This window comes from Moschus berezovskii, chromosome 20 (genome assembly GCF_049115385.1).
Source record: "Moschus berezovskii isolate FMDL1 chromosome 20, NW_MosBer_1.0, whole genome shotgun sequence".
NCBI lineage: Eukaryota > Metazoa > Chordata > Mammalia > Artiodactyla > Moschidae > Moschus > Moschus berezovskii.
The window spans coordinates 24,249,156-24,264,095 of NC_142479.1; the positions used below are offsets into that span (position 1 = coordinate 24,249,156).

Here is a 14,940-nt window from a genome sequence, read left to right on the forward strand (position 1 = left end):
GTTAATATTTAGGCACAGAGTAGATGCTCAAGCATTACTAGTTAAGAGAACACTGAATAAATTAAAGAACTTCCAAAAAACACTAAAATTACATGTTGCATAATGAAAGCAATATATGTGGAATACCATATGGCGAGGCAGCATAGAACAGCGCATAAAGCGCACAGACTCTGGACACAAATTGCCTGGGTTTGATCCAGGTTTCCTTTCTTGGCTGTTATCAAGGAAAATTGCTGTCTCTCTGTTTTGGTTTCCTCACCTGTAAAACGAAGACTTTACAAGACTTTGTAAGACTGAAACAGTGCCTAACTCATAGCTAATAATATGCTTAACCTATTGCCATGGTCCTTAGTTAGTGAAGGAATATATAGTCCTGGGAAACACAAGAGGAAAAGAAAGGAAGTTTAATGGTAAATTATCATAGTATGTATATATTTCTGTTAATCTACGAAGGGAATCTTTATGTAACATGCTAAACTGTCCAAGGGAAATAATCCAAAATGCTACAATTCCCTTATGAACATTTTTGAAAGACAGAAAACAAATTTCATCTCCTTAGCCAGCTCTTCAAGGGTCCTGATTGTCCACCCCAACCTCCTTTAAATAGGCCAACTTCCCTAAGATTTCATTTATGAAAACAGCTTGCTTTTCCCACATCTGCTCACTCCATCCCCTTTTCTGAAAATGTGCCCTTGATTCTAACTGCCCAAATTATATTCTACTTTTAAAGTACACTATAAATGTTAGCTTCTTAACGAAACCTTTTCAGATCTAAAGTACTCCAACTAAATACTTCCACTAAAATATTCCCTCTAAATTCTCATGCTGTTTTGCTGGCATCTTTTTTATTCACTACAGTGCTTACAAGTATAAACATCTTAAACTACATTAGATTATAAGCTCCTAGAAAGTACAGATATGCTTTGTCAAAAAATGCTTAAAATATAGAAATGTACTCTCTGTGACACTGACTTTGAAACTTTCTGACTGAGACCTAGAGTGATATATTTTATATCACAATATGGTATTCTTGCCAGGAAAATCCCATGGGCAGAGGAGCCAGGTGGGCTACAGTCCACAGGGTCACAAAGAGTTGGACACAACCGAGCACATCCACACACACAGAGTAAATATACACATACATGTGAATGAATATATCTACGTGCTTGTCAGAACACAGTACTAACCTCCAATTATATTTTCTATTATTTTCTATTTTTGAAATGGTCCTGATCGACTAAACTGATTTAATGACCCACTAATTGTTAAAACTGAGGTTTGAAAAAACAGTACTCTTGTGTTTTTCATGTACTCTATAAATGTGCTAAACACATCAACTTGACCCTCCAATTATTGCTTTTATTTGGCTTTGGCAATCAATGATATCTGTCATCCTGTAAAGCCAAGTTAAACAGATTTTCAAAAGTAAGCACAGTTCAGGAAAGAAAGCTCATTGTTAGCTACTATTCTGAGTAATCTTTCTTTCACCTATCAAGTTCATCTGAAAGTCGCTTACGTGACAGCCTGAGGGCGAACCACAACTCCTCCAGTACAACGACTGGGTCTTCTGGGGGAGTCTGTAGCCATTGCTTCATTCACAAAACCTGTTTCCAGAATGAACAGACAGACAAAAGCAAAAAGGATCATTACTGTTCAGGATAGGAAGAAAGATATATGGTTGCTCGCTAGAGATCTGTTGTCAAAAATGCATAAAATATAGGAAAATCTCCCAGCAATTCCTCTTATACCTGGAAGGGCAGAGGGCAGAATAGGAAGAAGTAGACAAAAGTACTTTTCAAACTACTGTGAGGTCTTCTTATTTGCACCAAGCCTCAGAACCACAAAACTAGTTAAGACTACTGTAGGACCCGCTGAGCTCCTGTTAACATAAACCAGGAAGGGATGGAAAGTCTAGCACAGGACCACTTTATAAAAACAAATGTGCTACCTTTGTGAGCCAAAATTAAAGAATTTACTGAACTCTAATGTTGAGATAATAAAAAATATACAAGGTACAGTATTTTAAGACCAAATGGAGCAGTGAGGTAACATCTTCCAACTAAGATCTTTGGTAATCTATGAGTAAGACTACATATGTATCCTAATGGGTGTTTTCCAGTCTTATTGTGGTGATCATTTCACAATATATACAAATATCGAATCATTATGGATACACCTGAAACTAATACTTTATGTCAATTATATATTTAAAAAGAGACTGCATGGTCACAATGTAACAAGATTTTCAAAATCATATCTGTTAACCCCTCTGCTATTGTAACCTAATCACCAGAGTCTAAGCAAGTAATAAAAACTTATATGACATTAGAAGCCCTTTATCCTTTCCAGTCCCATCACTGAATCCTGACTCTTGAATGCCTAACAAGCATCTGAATCACTTGGGAGGTTTTAAAAGCATGGAACACACTTGGTTAAGGTTAAAAGAGACAGCAATGTGAAAGATCTTAGGAGACCCCACACAGCCTGGAGCTAATCTTGAAAGCCCCTAAAGCCACCTCTTTTAAGCAAGGGGCATTCTATCACCTTAATGGAAATCTCGCCCACAGACGATTCCCATCTGCTACAAGCAAAAGACCCCCTGCCCCAGCTAGCCCAGGGACCCCTTCCTCAGAAGGGACCTTCGCCTCCAGCCTCTCAGCCCTCTCATTTCCATTCCACCCTTTATTTCTCGAAACACAGCCTCCCAAGAAACTGTCCTTAAGGACCCTGTCTCCCGAGAACGACCCTTGCCAGCCCCTCAGGCCCCACTCTCCTGAAAGCCATCAGCGCGGCGCTACCCACTTAACCTCCAACACCGAGCCGCCGCTGCCCCCGGCCGCCCTCTGGCCCCTGGCCCTGCTTCCCCTCCCCCTCCGACCTCCACAGCCCCTCCTCGCCGAATCCCCGCCAGCCAAAGCCCCTGCCCTCACGCTGCCCGTCCCTGGTCCTCGCCCAGCCTCCCCCGATCCACACCGCACCGCCAGCCCTCTCACCGGCCGCCCCGCCGGTAAACGCTGCGCTCCAGCTCAAGGCTCAGTGTTTGGAGTCTCCCCCTCGTGATTGACGGTTACCACTTCCTACCACGCCTCAGCGGAACTACCTCTCCAGCCAATCCCAGATGCACACCGGCCTCGGCCGGGCACCTCCCTCAGGGGTCAGCTTCGCCAACCAGCAAGTAGGAAAGAGGCGGGCCCGCCTCCTGAATTGACCCAATCCGCTGGGGCTCGAGGGAAAACAAAACAGTATGTCGAGTTCGAGTGAAGCCGAGGTGTCAGGTTCGGTTGCGAATGCAGGCAGGTGGCGGGGAGTTACAAACACGTCTGTTTTCCTCTGTGCTCAGCGCCTTCGTGGCCCAGTCACAAAGCGTCATGCCTCAGAAGCCCGTGTCCCTCACTCGGGCGTCGCAAGCTAGCAGTCAGACTCGACACCGGGACGGGTGTGTTTACATCGAATTCTCGCGACAGCTGGTTCGAAGCTCAAAGCACGTGGACATGGCAGCTGCCAATCACTTTTCGCTGGCCACTCAGCCATTCCGAACCCGCCTTCTGCCCCGCCTTTTTCGATGTGTTTACCTTCCGGGAGCTGAGGCTGGTTCGCCCCCAGTGGGCTCCCGGGAGCCGGGGTGGTGATCTGAATGAGGGGTGCGGCTGTCATGTTGTCTGTTTGACCTAGGTGGTGGGCCACGCCTGACTCCTTCCTCACTTGTTTACACTTCCCGTAAGGAACAGATGGAGATCTCCCTGGTGTCATTCCGCCAGTGACATTTCTTTTATAATAATGATAACATTTATTGTTATGGTGAAGACCTAAGCACTTCATAGGCAGTATCAAATTGAATACCTCTGACAGTCCCCTGAGACTATGGATCATTAATTGCTATGGGGTTTGTAACAGAGGTGTTGATACCGCAGTAAAAAATTTTTAAAGGTTTTAGCACCGTGAGAAGAAAAAAGTTTAGCCGAGAAACTGTCTCACGGGAAATATGCGGTTAATCAGGTGCTGGAGAGATAAATATAGATATACCCACCCATTTGATTATGACGCTCAATGAGTGCCAGTAAAAAAGGACACCCAAAGTGATATTTATCAGCCTGATGTTTGAACATTAGGCTAATGAAAGATTTTGAGAAAATTTATCTTCTTCCACTACACAAATGCCCAGCACCATCAGCCTTTTATGATTTGCTTCCTACGTGAAACCCTATAAGGAAGGAATCTTTCCCAATATTTTGAATTCTTTTTGATCTTTTACTATCCCTGGCTTACTTGTTGTCTCTGAAAATGTTTTTTTGCTTATTTCCCTAAGGCATGTCTTATTTTCTCCCACGGAAAGTTAAACTCCACCTAGGCATGAGTAGACTAAGGCTTTCATATTGTTGAATTCCCCTTAACACCTAACAAGCCTGAATACAATAGATAGTTAAAAATTCAGAGTTAGTTAATTAAATCATTATTATTCTCATGTTGTCTCTGACCCACAAAAAGGAATAAAGACGAAATTCAGAGGAGACCAATAGGTAACAATCACAAGTAGAATAACTAGTATTTGTACAAGGTGTTTCAGTCTAAATAACCGTTGTATATGCATTTTTAAACTCCATAACTCTTTCACTATTCCTCCTCAGCTAGGGAAGAAATAAGGAGACAAAAATGATAAACACAAATTCATTCAATCAGTAAATATCTGAGCACCTACTAAGTGTCAGTCATGCTCTGGACTCTGGAGATACAGCAATAAATAAATCAACCAATGTGTCTGTCTTCAGCAAAAGAATTTGGCTCTGATAGGAAGACAGAAATAGACAAAGAGGGAACTTCAAATAGTGTAAAATGCTATGGGGGAAAAATAAGCCAGATAAATAGAGATAAGAGATAGCTTATTTTAGGAAATGTGGTAAAGAAAGGCCTCTAAGGAGATGGCATTTGAACCAAGATTTCAATGAAGCAGGTTTTAAGCAGCTCTGAGTGAAAAGCAGTTTAGACAAAGCAACAGGTACAAAGGCCTTAGGAAAGGAATGAATTTTGAAGAATGGGGAAAATATTGTGGCTAAACAAAGTGGATTGGGACTTCTCTGGTGGTCCAGCGGCTAAGACTGTGCTCACAATGCAGAGGCCCCAGGGTCAACCCCTGGTCAGAGAGCTGGAGATCACACACAGCAACTAAGAGTTCACATTGGCTGCAAGTAAGAGTTCGTGTGCCACAATTAAGATCTCACATAGCTAAATAAATGTGTTCAAAAAACCCCAAAGTAGATTAAGTAGAAAATGATAGCAAACTAGTTAGGAAAGGGAAAGTGAAAGTGAAGTCGCTCAGTTGTGTCCGACTCTTTGCTACCCTGTGGACTGTGTCCATGGGATTTTCCAGGCAATAGTACTGGAGTTCGGAGAAGGCAATGGCAAGCCACTCCAGTACTCTTGCCTAGAAAATCCCATGGATGGAGGAGCCTGGTAGGCTGCAGTCTGTGGGGTCGCTAAGGGTCAGACATGACTGAGCGACTTCACTTTCACTTTTCACTTTCACACATTGGAGAAGGAAATGGCAACCCACTCCAGTGTTCTTGCCTGGAGAATCCCAGGGACGGGGGAGCCTGGTAGGCTTCCGTTTATGGGGTCACACAGAGTCGGACACGACTGAAGTGAATTAGCAGCAGCAGCAGTACTGGAGTTGGTTGCCAGTTCCTTCTCCAGGGGATCTTCCCGACCCAGGGATCGAACCCAGGTCTCCTGCATTGTAGGCAGATGCTTTACCATCTGAGCCAAGGTGTAAGCAGTGGCCAAATGGAGTATAGTGTATAGAATTATAGAGTTTTAGTTTTATCCCAGGGTGGGAATCTATTGGAAGATTTCCAGCTAGGAAGTGTCGTGATCACACTTACATGTCTAAAAGACCATTATACCTACTAAATAGACAATCAACTGTCTTTAGGGAGGGGCCGAGAGTGGAAGCAATGGGTCAAGTAAGGAGGCTATTTCAAGAGACCAGATGGGAGAGCTATCTAGAACTGCGGCTAGAAGTGAAGCAGTAGAGGTGAAAAGTAATCAATTTCGGAATATTTTGGAAGACAGAATTGAAAGAACTTGATAATGGGTTGGATGTATAAGAGAAGGGAAAGAGAGACTCAGAGATGCTGCCTGTGTTTTGGGCTTGAGCAACTGAGTAATGACATTTTATGGATCTGATGAACCCTGTTGAAGTCATATGTGCTTTAGTGGAGGAGAATTTCTGTGATTTGGTTTCATCCTTTGTAAATTGTAAAACGAATATTATGATCCTCCTAAGATTTTTTTAGTAATGTGATGGTTTGGTAGGAGGTGTGTTTTATTTTGTTATGTTATTTTATTATTTGTTTGTTTTTTTTTGGCATGTGGGCTCTTATTTCCTAGACCAGGGATTGAACCTGTGCTCCCTGCAGTGGAAGCAAGGAGTCCCAACCACTGGATTGCCAGGGAATTCCCAGTATATTTTTTTAAGTTTTAAAACTTTGAAAAGTTTAATGCTGGTACTGTTTATTTCTGTATCAATTGGTACAATTTACATCATGTGTTACACTATTTCATCTTCGCAAAGACATCTCATACACAAAAATACACATTCAATAACTGAAAAATATGGAATGTGTCATTAATTTGCATGTCACCCTTGTGCTGCGGCTATGCTAAACTCCTCTGTATCATTCCACGTTGAGTGTATGTGTTTGCCTAAGCAAGCATCAGCCTCATGGGATTTTTATGCGGTGTAAATAAATTTAAAATTCTTGGGACTTCCTTGCTGGTGCAGTGGTTAAGAATCCTTGTTGCAATGCAGGGGAAGAGGGTTAGATCCCTGTTTGGGGAACTAAGACCCCCACATGCTGCAGGGCAACCAAGTCTGCAAAGCACAACTAGAGACCCTTTGCACTGCATGATGGAATGAAGGTCCCGTGTGCTGCAGCTGAGACCCAACACAGGGAATAAATAAAGGTTTTTTAAAAAATAAAATTCTCAGAACCAGTTAGAAATGTGTACAAATTAACTAGTTCTTGTCAGTCTTACAGGATTAGAAAGTTCCAAGCCTTAGGACCTACTTTCCTTTCTTATTGAAACTTTCCTGCCAGAACACAGTGGCTTGTTATCTGCCTTGAATTGGAAAACAGTTTGCATTCACACCTGTATATTTATTGATCCTTTTATGTAAGGCTTTGGTGTGCAACTCTCAATTCTTTAAGAGATGACAACAGACTTGGTTTTCCACTGTCATGTGAGAACGTTAGGCCCCAGCAATGTGTCATTGCCAGAAGATAAAAGCGCTACAGTAAACCGAGAAAACGGCAACCAAAAAATCAGTTATTTCTAATTACTCCATTTTTTTTTTCTCCACAGAGATGGTGTTCGATTCACTCCTGAGCCTCAAATAGAAAACAGAATTTGTGGTGATCATGTTTTAACTTTTTGGCCATGCTGGGTCTTCACCGCTATGCTTGGACCTTCTCTGGCTGCAGCAAATAGGGGCTACTCCCTTGTTGCAGCACGCAGGCTTCCCTTGTTATGGAGCACAGACTCAAAAGCACTCGGGCTTCAGTAGTTGCAACTCTCAGGCTCTAGAACATAGGCTCAGTAGTTGTGGCGCATGGGCTTAGTTGCCCCACAACATGTGGAAGCTTCCTGAACCAGAGATTGAGCCCTGTCCCCTGCATTAACAGGCAGACTCACAACCAACCCAACCATCAGGTAAGTCCTGTGGTAATCATTTTTTGAATGAACGTGACTTGTGGGGGGCTTAGTACATATTGTTAGTTCATGAGTCATTTCAGATTACTGGGTCATGGAGAAACTTTTCAATAGTCTCTTCTTTGGATTGAGCAATCCCAGTGGGAAACTCATTTTCAGTGTAAAAGTAACTTCAAGCTAGAGTCCTGTTTTCTTCCAGTTGCTATAATGGTCCATTGTAATAAATCACTGAATACTAAAATCCCATGGCCCTGCAGTCCATAATCAAAAGTTTGAGATTTGTCAAGAAACTATCCATAAGCAAATCAAACATCTCCTCTATCTTTGTTTGGTAGGATTAGAATTCTTTTTTAGCCTCAAACGAGCCATTGCCTCACTTGTTTTGGCCACAAAAACACTTGGACAATATTTATGTGATTGAAGCAGTGGTGAAATAATCTGATTTCACATAGAACTATGGTGAACATTAATATTTAATTGTCAGTCAAGTATAAGGAAAAACAAAGAAGGAATTCCCTGGAAGTCCAGTGGTTAGGACTCCACGATTTCACTGCCAAGGGCTCGGGTTCAGTCCCTGGCAGGGGAACTAGGATTCTGTAAGCCTGGAGCAGGGGTCCCCAAAATAAAGGAAAGACACAGAGGTTAAAAGAAAATCATGATCATCAGTTTTCTCTCTCTGGTTGGGCATTTTGATAACAAGGGTGATTGTTCATGTGTTAAGGCAAGACATACACTGTAAATCACCTACATACAAACCTGCAAGTTGTGAACTTTCAAAGATGCAAACGTGCATTTGTATGTCTAATAAGGTCAGTTAGTACTGACCTTAAGTGTCAGGTGTACATTGTCATGTGCGTGCATCCGCAAGTGGCTGTGCTTTTGTGTACTTTACTGCGCAGCATTGTATAGAATACAGTAATACAGTATCTTTATTTCACACCCAGCAAGTCTGGAAACAAGTGTGAAAGCAGCAGGGATGTAGCTGGTACTACTGTACTTTTCAAGGTACTGCACTGTAACTTTAAAAATGTTGTCTTTATTTTTTGTGTTTGTTTTATATGTATTATTTTTGTGAAAAGTATTATAAACATACTACAGTACGGTACTGTATAGCCAGCTGTGTTAGTTGAGTTGTTATGAACAAAGTGGACCTACAAACACGCCCTGAGAACAGCATTTGTATGTCAGGTCAGTTCAGTTCAGTTCAGTCACTCAGTCGTGTCCGACTCTTTGCGACCCCATGAATCACAGCACGCCAGGCCTCCCTGTCCATCACCAACTCCGGAGGACTTATTAAAAAGCAGAGACATTACTTTGCCAACAAAGGTCCGTCTAGTCAAAGCTATGGTTTTTCCAGTGGTCATGTATGGATGTGAGAGTTGGACCATAAAGAAAGCTGAGCATCAAAGAATTAATGCTTTCGAACTTTGGTATTGGATAAGACTCTTGAGAGTATCTTGGACGGCAAGGAGATCCAACCAGTCAATCCTAAAGGAGATCAGTCCTGAATATTCATTGAAAGGACTGATGCTAAAGCTGAAGCTCCAATACTTTGGCCACCTGATGTGAAGAGCTGACTCATTTGAAAAGACCCTGATGCTGGAAAAGATTGAAGGCAGGAGGAGAAGGGGGCGACAGAGGATGAGATGGCTGGATGGCATCACCGACTCAATGGACATGAGTTTGAGCAAGTTCCGGGAGCTGGTGAAGGTCAGGAAAGCCTGGCGTGCTGCAGTCCATGGGGTCACAAAGAGTTGGACATGACTGAGCAACTAAACAACAGGAGACTTATATGGGAAATCTGTATAATAATCCGCACTAATTTTGCTGCAAACCTGAAACTGCTCTTAAAAATGTCTATTAAAAAAGTTACATTTTGGACTTCCCTGGTGGTCCAGTGGTTAAGAATCTGCCTGCCAATAAAGAGGACATGGGTTCAATCCCTGGTCTGGGAAAATTCCACAGATCAATTAAGTCGTGTGCCGCAACTACTGAAGCCCACGCACCGCAGAGCCTGTGCTCTGCAACAAGAGAAGCCACCACAATGAGTAGCCAAAGCATCACGAAGAGGAGTAGCCCCTGCTCACCACAACTAGAGAAAACCCGTGCACAGCAACCAAGACCAGTGCAGCCAAAAATAATGAGTAAATAAATAAAATTAATGAATGTTTAAAAGAATTACATTTCTCTGGGGAGGGCAAGAGGGAGGCTCAAGACAGAGAGGATATATGTATACTTATAGCTGATTCCTGTTGTTGTGCAGCAGAAACTAATACAACATTGTACAGCAATTATATGTCCATTAAAAAATCAATTTAAAAATTAAATGAAATTAAAATAAGAAATTATGTTTTTCTAAAATCCTCCAGTTGTGAGTACAAGTACATTACTTATTCACTCCATGGGCATTCTCATTAGGCATTCTCAAACTTTTGCACACTATCGTTTGTGGTAATCTCTAAAAATTAGAATTCGAAACTTTAGAATAGTAAAAACAAACATAATCCAAGGTTATATCACCTCGTATCTATTTAATTACAACAGTGCCTGCCATTTTTCTGTCCTGGATATTACTAGATAACCGTGGTTTCTAAAACACCATTTCCCACACTGCTATTCAAAATTCTAAGTATTTGTTTATTATCTTGGGTCCCTTCAACCTAACCCACAGATCTCTTTAGCCCACTCTGCTCACTCTCAGGCCCAGTCAACTTTCTGAAAATACAGTGATAATTTTCTTTCACTTTGTTATTCTCTTAAAACTGTTATCTATAAAGTGGTCATGTAATTTGTCATCCTAGCTAAGAAAGCTTCATGAAGTGAGGCTCTATTAATAATTAAGACACTAGAGAATTCTCTGGTGTTCCAGTGGTGGAGACTCTGTGCTTCCATTGCAGGGGTATGGATTCGATCCCTGGCCAGAGAACTAAGGTCCCATATGCCACATGGTGTTGCTGAAAAAATAAATAAGCCAAAGAAAACTAAGGTAAACCATGATGTATGGTTGCCCTTTATCTTTGACACATTAGTACTACTCTGTAACTATTTTCTACAGGATTCATGTATAATTGCATTGTCTATTTAGCTAAAATGTAAACTCTTTAACAGAAGGGATTGTTTGTGTTTCATTTCTATTCCCCTTAAGACTCTATTCACTAACCTGAAAAATTAGGTGTCAGAACCCCAACAATTTATCTTACAATTTGGAGCTGGTATTTATATTTAAGGACTTCCCAGGTGGCTCAGTGGTAAAGAATTTGCCTAACAATGCAGGAGATACAGGTTTGATCCCTGGAATGGGATGATCCCCTGGAGAAGGAAATGGCAACCCACTCCAGTACTCATGCTTGGGAAATTCCATGGACAAAAGAGCCTAGCATGCAATAGTCTATGGGGTCGCAAAAGAGTTGGACACAACTTACCAACACACGCACACACACACATTTATAAAGACACTAGAAATAAAAACTATTGATTGAAGACCAAAAATTAGTTTCATCAACTCTTTTTTGATGCCCATGGCATAATTCATTTCCCCTTCACATACATACTTGGATAAAGATTGCTTAAGTCAGTGGAAACTGAATCTGCAGCAACAATTTTGAGAAGCTAAAAATTTAATAATTAGAAACATTCATTTAGCTCTGTATACCAGTCATTGTAGTATTATCTGCATTTTACATGCGAGGACCAAGACTCAAAGATGTTAATCCGTTTAAACACCAAACGCAGGCTCAGTGACAGAAGTGCATGGTCCCTGAACCTCAGCTTTCTGCCTGAAAAAAGGGGAACCCCTAAAGAAAGGGAAAGCTCATGGAGACTCTAGAGAGGGGGCAGCTCTGGAAAGTGATTCCACTGAATACCTTAGGCATGAATCTTATCCTAATCAGCATATCAAAGACTTTGAGAACTAAACTGGCAGAGAGATCACTGCCCAGGTCCCCAACTAGCCCCTGGGTGATACGCACAAGGGACAGTTCAAATCACACAAGGGCAAAGGATTTGGAAAATGAATCGACACTGAAATCACAACCCACGGAAGGTGTGTTAAAATATGCAGCATCGAGACAGGAATGGGGAGGGTACAACCTTTAAAAGAATGACAGCCATTGAAGACTCAATGTAAACTAGTCAGAGCCAAGGTGGGTCCAAGATGGCGGATGACTGACTTCCACTAGACCTTGAGCCTCAGTATATGCTCATTGTGATACATCAGTGGGTCTTCCCAGGTGCTAATGGTAAAGAGCCTGCCTGCCAATGCAGGACACAAGAGATGCTGGTTTGATCCCTGGGTCAGGAAGGTCTCTTGGAGAAGGAAATGGCAACCCACTCCAGTATTCTTGCCTGGAAACTACCATGAACAGAGGAGCCTGGTGGGCTACAGTCCCCAGGGTCCCAAAGAGTCGGACACGACTGAAGCAACTGAGCACACACACACACGCACAATACATCAGTCAGCTAAATGGCTTGCTCAAAGACCCATGACAGTTCTAAGGCTGGCCATAAAAGGCCAAAAAGTGGGAGGTGGCCCAATTCCTGGAAATCCCTGCCCCTTGCCCAAAACAGTTGGAATAATCCTATCACTTATTATCCTATGAAATTACCTACCCTAATAAAAACTGACAACCTCCCACCTTCTGAAATGGCCCATCTTCTGTCTGTGGAGTATCTCCCTGAATAAACCTTTCATTCTACTATGACTGGCTCTTGAGTTCTTTCCCTCATGAAGCCAAAAACCCACATTTAGCAGCCATCCTAGGGACTTGCCTGAGACGTGGCAAGTGACCATTCTCTCGTGCCCCACTTTCTTTCCTGTAACAGCAGGAATTAACCAGATTGATTGCCTACTAAAACAAAAATATCAGTGATCTCCATAAGAGCTAAATAAAGTGTCATCAGTTCAGTTCAGTTCAGTCGCTCAGTCATGTCCGACTCTTTGCGACCCCATGAATCCCAGCACGCCAGGCCTCCCTGTCCATCACCAACTCCCGGAGTTCACTCAAACTCATGTCCATCGAGTCGGTGATGCCACCCAGCCATCTCATTCTCTGTCATCCCCTTCTCCTCCTGCCCCCAATCCTTCCCAGCATCAGAGTCTTTTCCAGTGAGTCAACTCTTTGCATGAGGTGACCAAAGTATTGGAGTTTCAGCTTTAGCATCAGTCTTTCCAGTGAACCCCCAAGATTGATCTCCTTTAGAATGGACTGGTTGGATCTCCTTGCAGTCCAAGGGACTCTCATAGTCAAGTGTCTGGGATATAATCCAAAATTACATGGTAGGGGTTTCCATGGCCCAGGGGTTGGGAGTCCACCTTGCAATGCAGGAGACACCAGTTCAACCCCTGGTCCGGGATCCAGTGTGCCACAACTGCTGAGCCTGCACTCTGTAGCCTTCAAGCCACAACTACTGACCCCATGTGCAGCAACTACTGAACCCCATGCACTCTAGCGCTCATGCTCTGCACCAAGAGAAGCCACCGCAGTGAGATGGCTGCACACAAGGAAGAGTAGCCCCGTTTGCTGCAACTGGAGAAAGCCCACGCACAGCAATGAAGACCCAGCACAGCCAAAAATAAATTATTTTTTTAAAATTACATGGTATACAAAGAACCAGGAAAAATCTCCATTCACATGCAAAAATCAACAGATGCCAATACTTAAATGGCAAAGAATCATATCTGACACTTTAAAGCAAAATTACACAAATGCTCTTGCAAGCAATTATGAACGTTCTTGACATGAATAGGAAAAAAAGAAAATCTAAAAAAAGAGAGGATATAAAGAACAACAGAAGGGCAGGTAGTCCCTGGAGAAAGAGAACCAGGCCTGGTTTTCTCGACAGAAGAGAAGCAGTTTTGGCCCATGCCATTTTGTAATCTAAGCCTTGCTGCAATGCGTGCCCTTGAACAGGCGTCAGTAACTAATGACATTTAAGGAAGTAAGGCAATAAAGGAACAATGAGAAAGCAGTCAAGATACAATAGTTCAGTGATGAAAGAGTCCTAGTTTCTCCCCAAGGGGCGTATATAACTACCTGATACATACCCTCTGATACACTCCTTTCCGTGTCCCCCATTTCTTGTTTGTAGGAAACAGGGTTCATTCAGCCTCCTGACCTTCCCTGAGTTCCGCAGATTTAAACAGGTGCTTATTATCAGGGAAGGGAGGGGAAGCAGAAACAGAGGAACAGTCAAGAAATAGTAGTGCAGCTGCAGGGCAGGGTCGTGGTTCCTCCTCAAGGCATATAACAATATCCTTTGAGTTCTTCAGTAGCAATGAGGCCCCACCCGGGTGGAGAATGGTATCTTAAGGCTGAGCACAAGATTCCGGGAACCTTCTACCTCACCACTGACCAATCAGAAGAAAGTCTGCACAGGGGAAGATAAGGAAGACACTTCTCCCTCCTCCTCAAATGATTCTCCCTTTAAAAATTTTCATGGTCAAGCAGAATCTTCGGAGTTGGCTTTTCGACACTAGACACTAGTCGGCCTTCTCCCAGGTTGCTGATGTCCTAAATAAATCAACTTTTCCTTTCCAGCAAACACTCATCTCTTGAGTATCAGTTTTCAAGCAGCAGAACCTGACTTTGGTACCAGCACTAGCATCCTCCTGGGAGGAGAGGCTGGAGATTGGGATAATAATTGATCATGCCTATATAATGAGGCCTCTCTGAAAATCCCTGGACTGTGGGCTTTGCAGTGCTTCCAGGTTGATTCACATACTCATGCACTAGGAGGGTTCAGTTCAGTCACTCAGTGTCCAACTCTTTGCGACCCCATGGACTGCAGCACACCAGGCCTCCCTGTCCATCACCAACTCCTGGAGTTTACTCGAACTCATGTCCATTGAGTCAGTGATGTCATCCAACCATCTCATCCTCTGTCGTCCCCTTCTCCTCCCGCCTTCAATCTTTCCCAGCGTCAGGGTCTTTTCCAATGAGTCAGTTCTTCGCATCAGGTGGCCAAAGTATTAGAGCTTCAGTTTCAGCTTCAGTCCTTCCGATGAATATTCAGGACTGATTTCCTTTAATGATGGACTGGTTGGATCACCTTGCAGTCCAAGGGACTCTCAAGAGTCTTCTCCAACACCACAGTTCAAAAGCATCAATTCTTCAGTGATCAGCTTTCTTCACAGTCCAACTCTCACATCCATACCTGACCACTGGAAAAACCATAGCCTTGACTAGACAGACCTTTGTTGGCAAAATAATGCCTCTGCTTTTAAATATGCTGTCT

At 42.8% G+C, this 14,940-nt stretch overlaps 1 protein-coding gene and 1 non-coding gene across 10 annotated transcripts in view; both read right to left on the reverse strand.

The window, feature by feature from the left end:
- The window catches only part of BCAS3 (BCAS3 microtubule associated cell migration factor), a 600,416-nt gene extending 596,997 nt beyond the window's left edge, over positions 1-3,419 (reverse strand). For 5 of the 9 annotated variants that reach the window (XM_088828647.1, XM_088828644.1, XM_088828645.1 and 2 more), the window contains exon 1: positions 1,517-1,600. In XM_088828647.1, coding sequence (XP_088684773.1) covers positions 1,517-1,587 — 71 coding nt within the window. In that variant the 5' untranslated portion in view covers positions 1,588-1,600. Of the gene's footprint in view, positions 1-1,516; positions 1,605-2,993 lie in introns of those variants that run through there. The other 4 variants (XM_055400120.2, XM_088828643.1, XM_088828641.1 and 1 more) reach the window with 3 other exon arrangements.
- Positions 3,420-6,603: 3,184 nt separating this feature from the next.
- On the reverse strand, positions 6,604-6,711 carry LOC129544803 (U6 spliceosomal RNA). Its single transcript, XR_008683552.2, has one exon. It is a non-coding gene; the product is annotated as a U6 spliceosomal RNA (small nuclear RNA).
- Between the last annotated feature and the right edge of the window lie 8,229 nt (positions 6,712-14,940).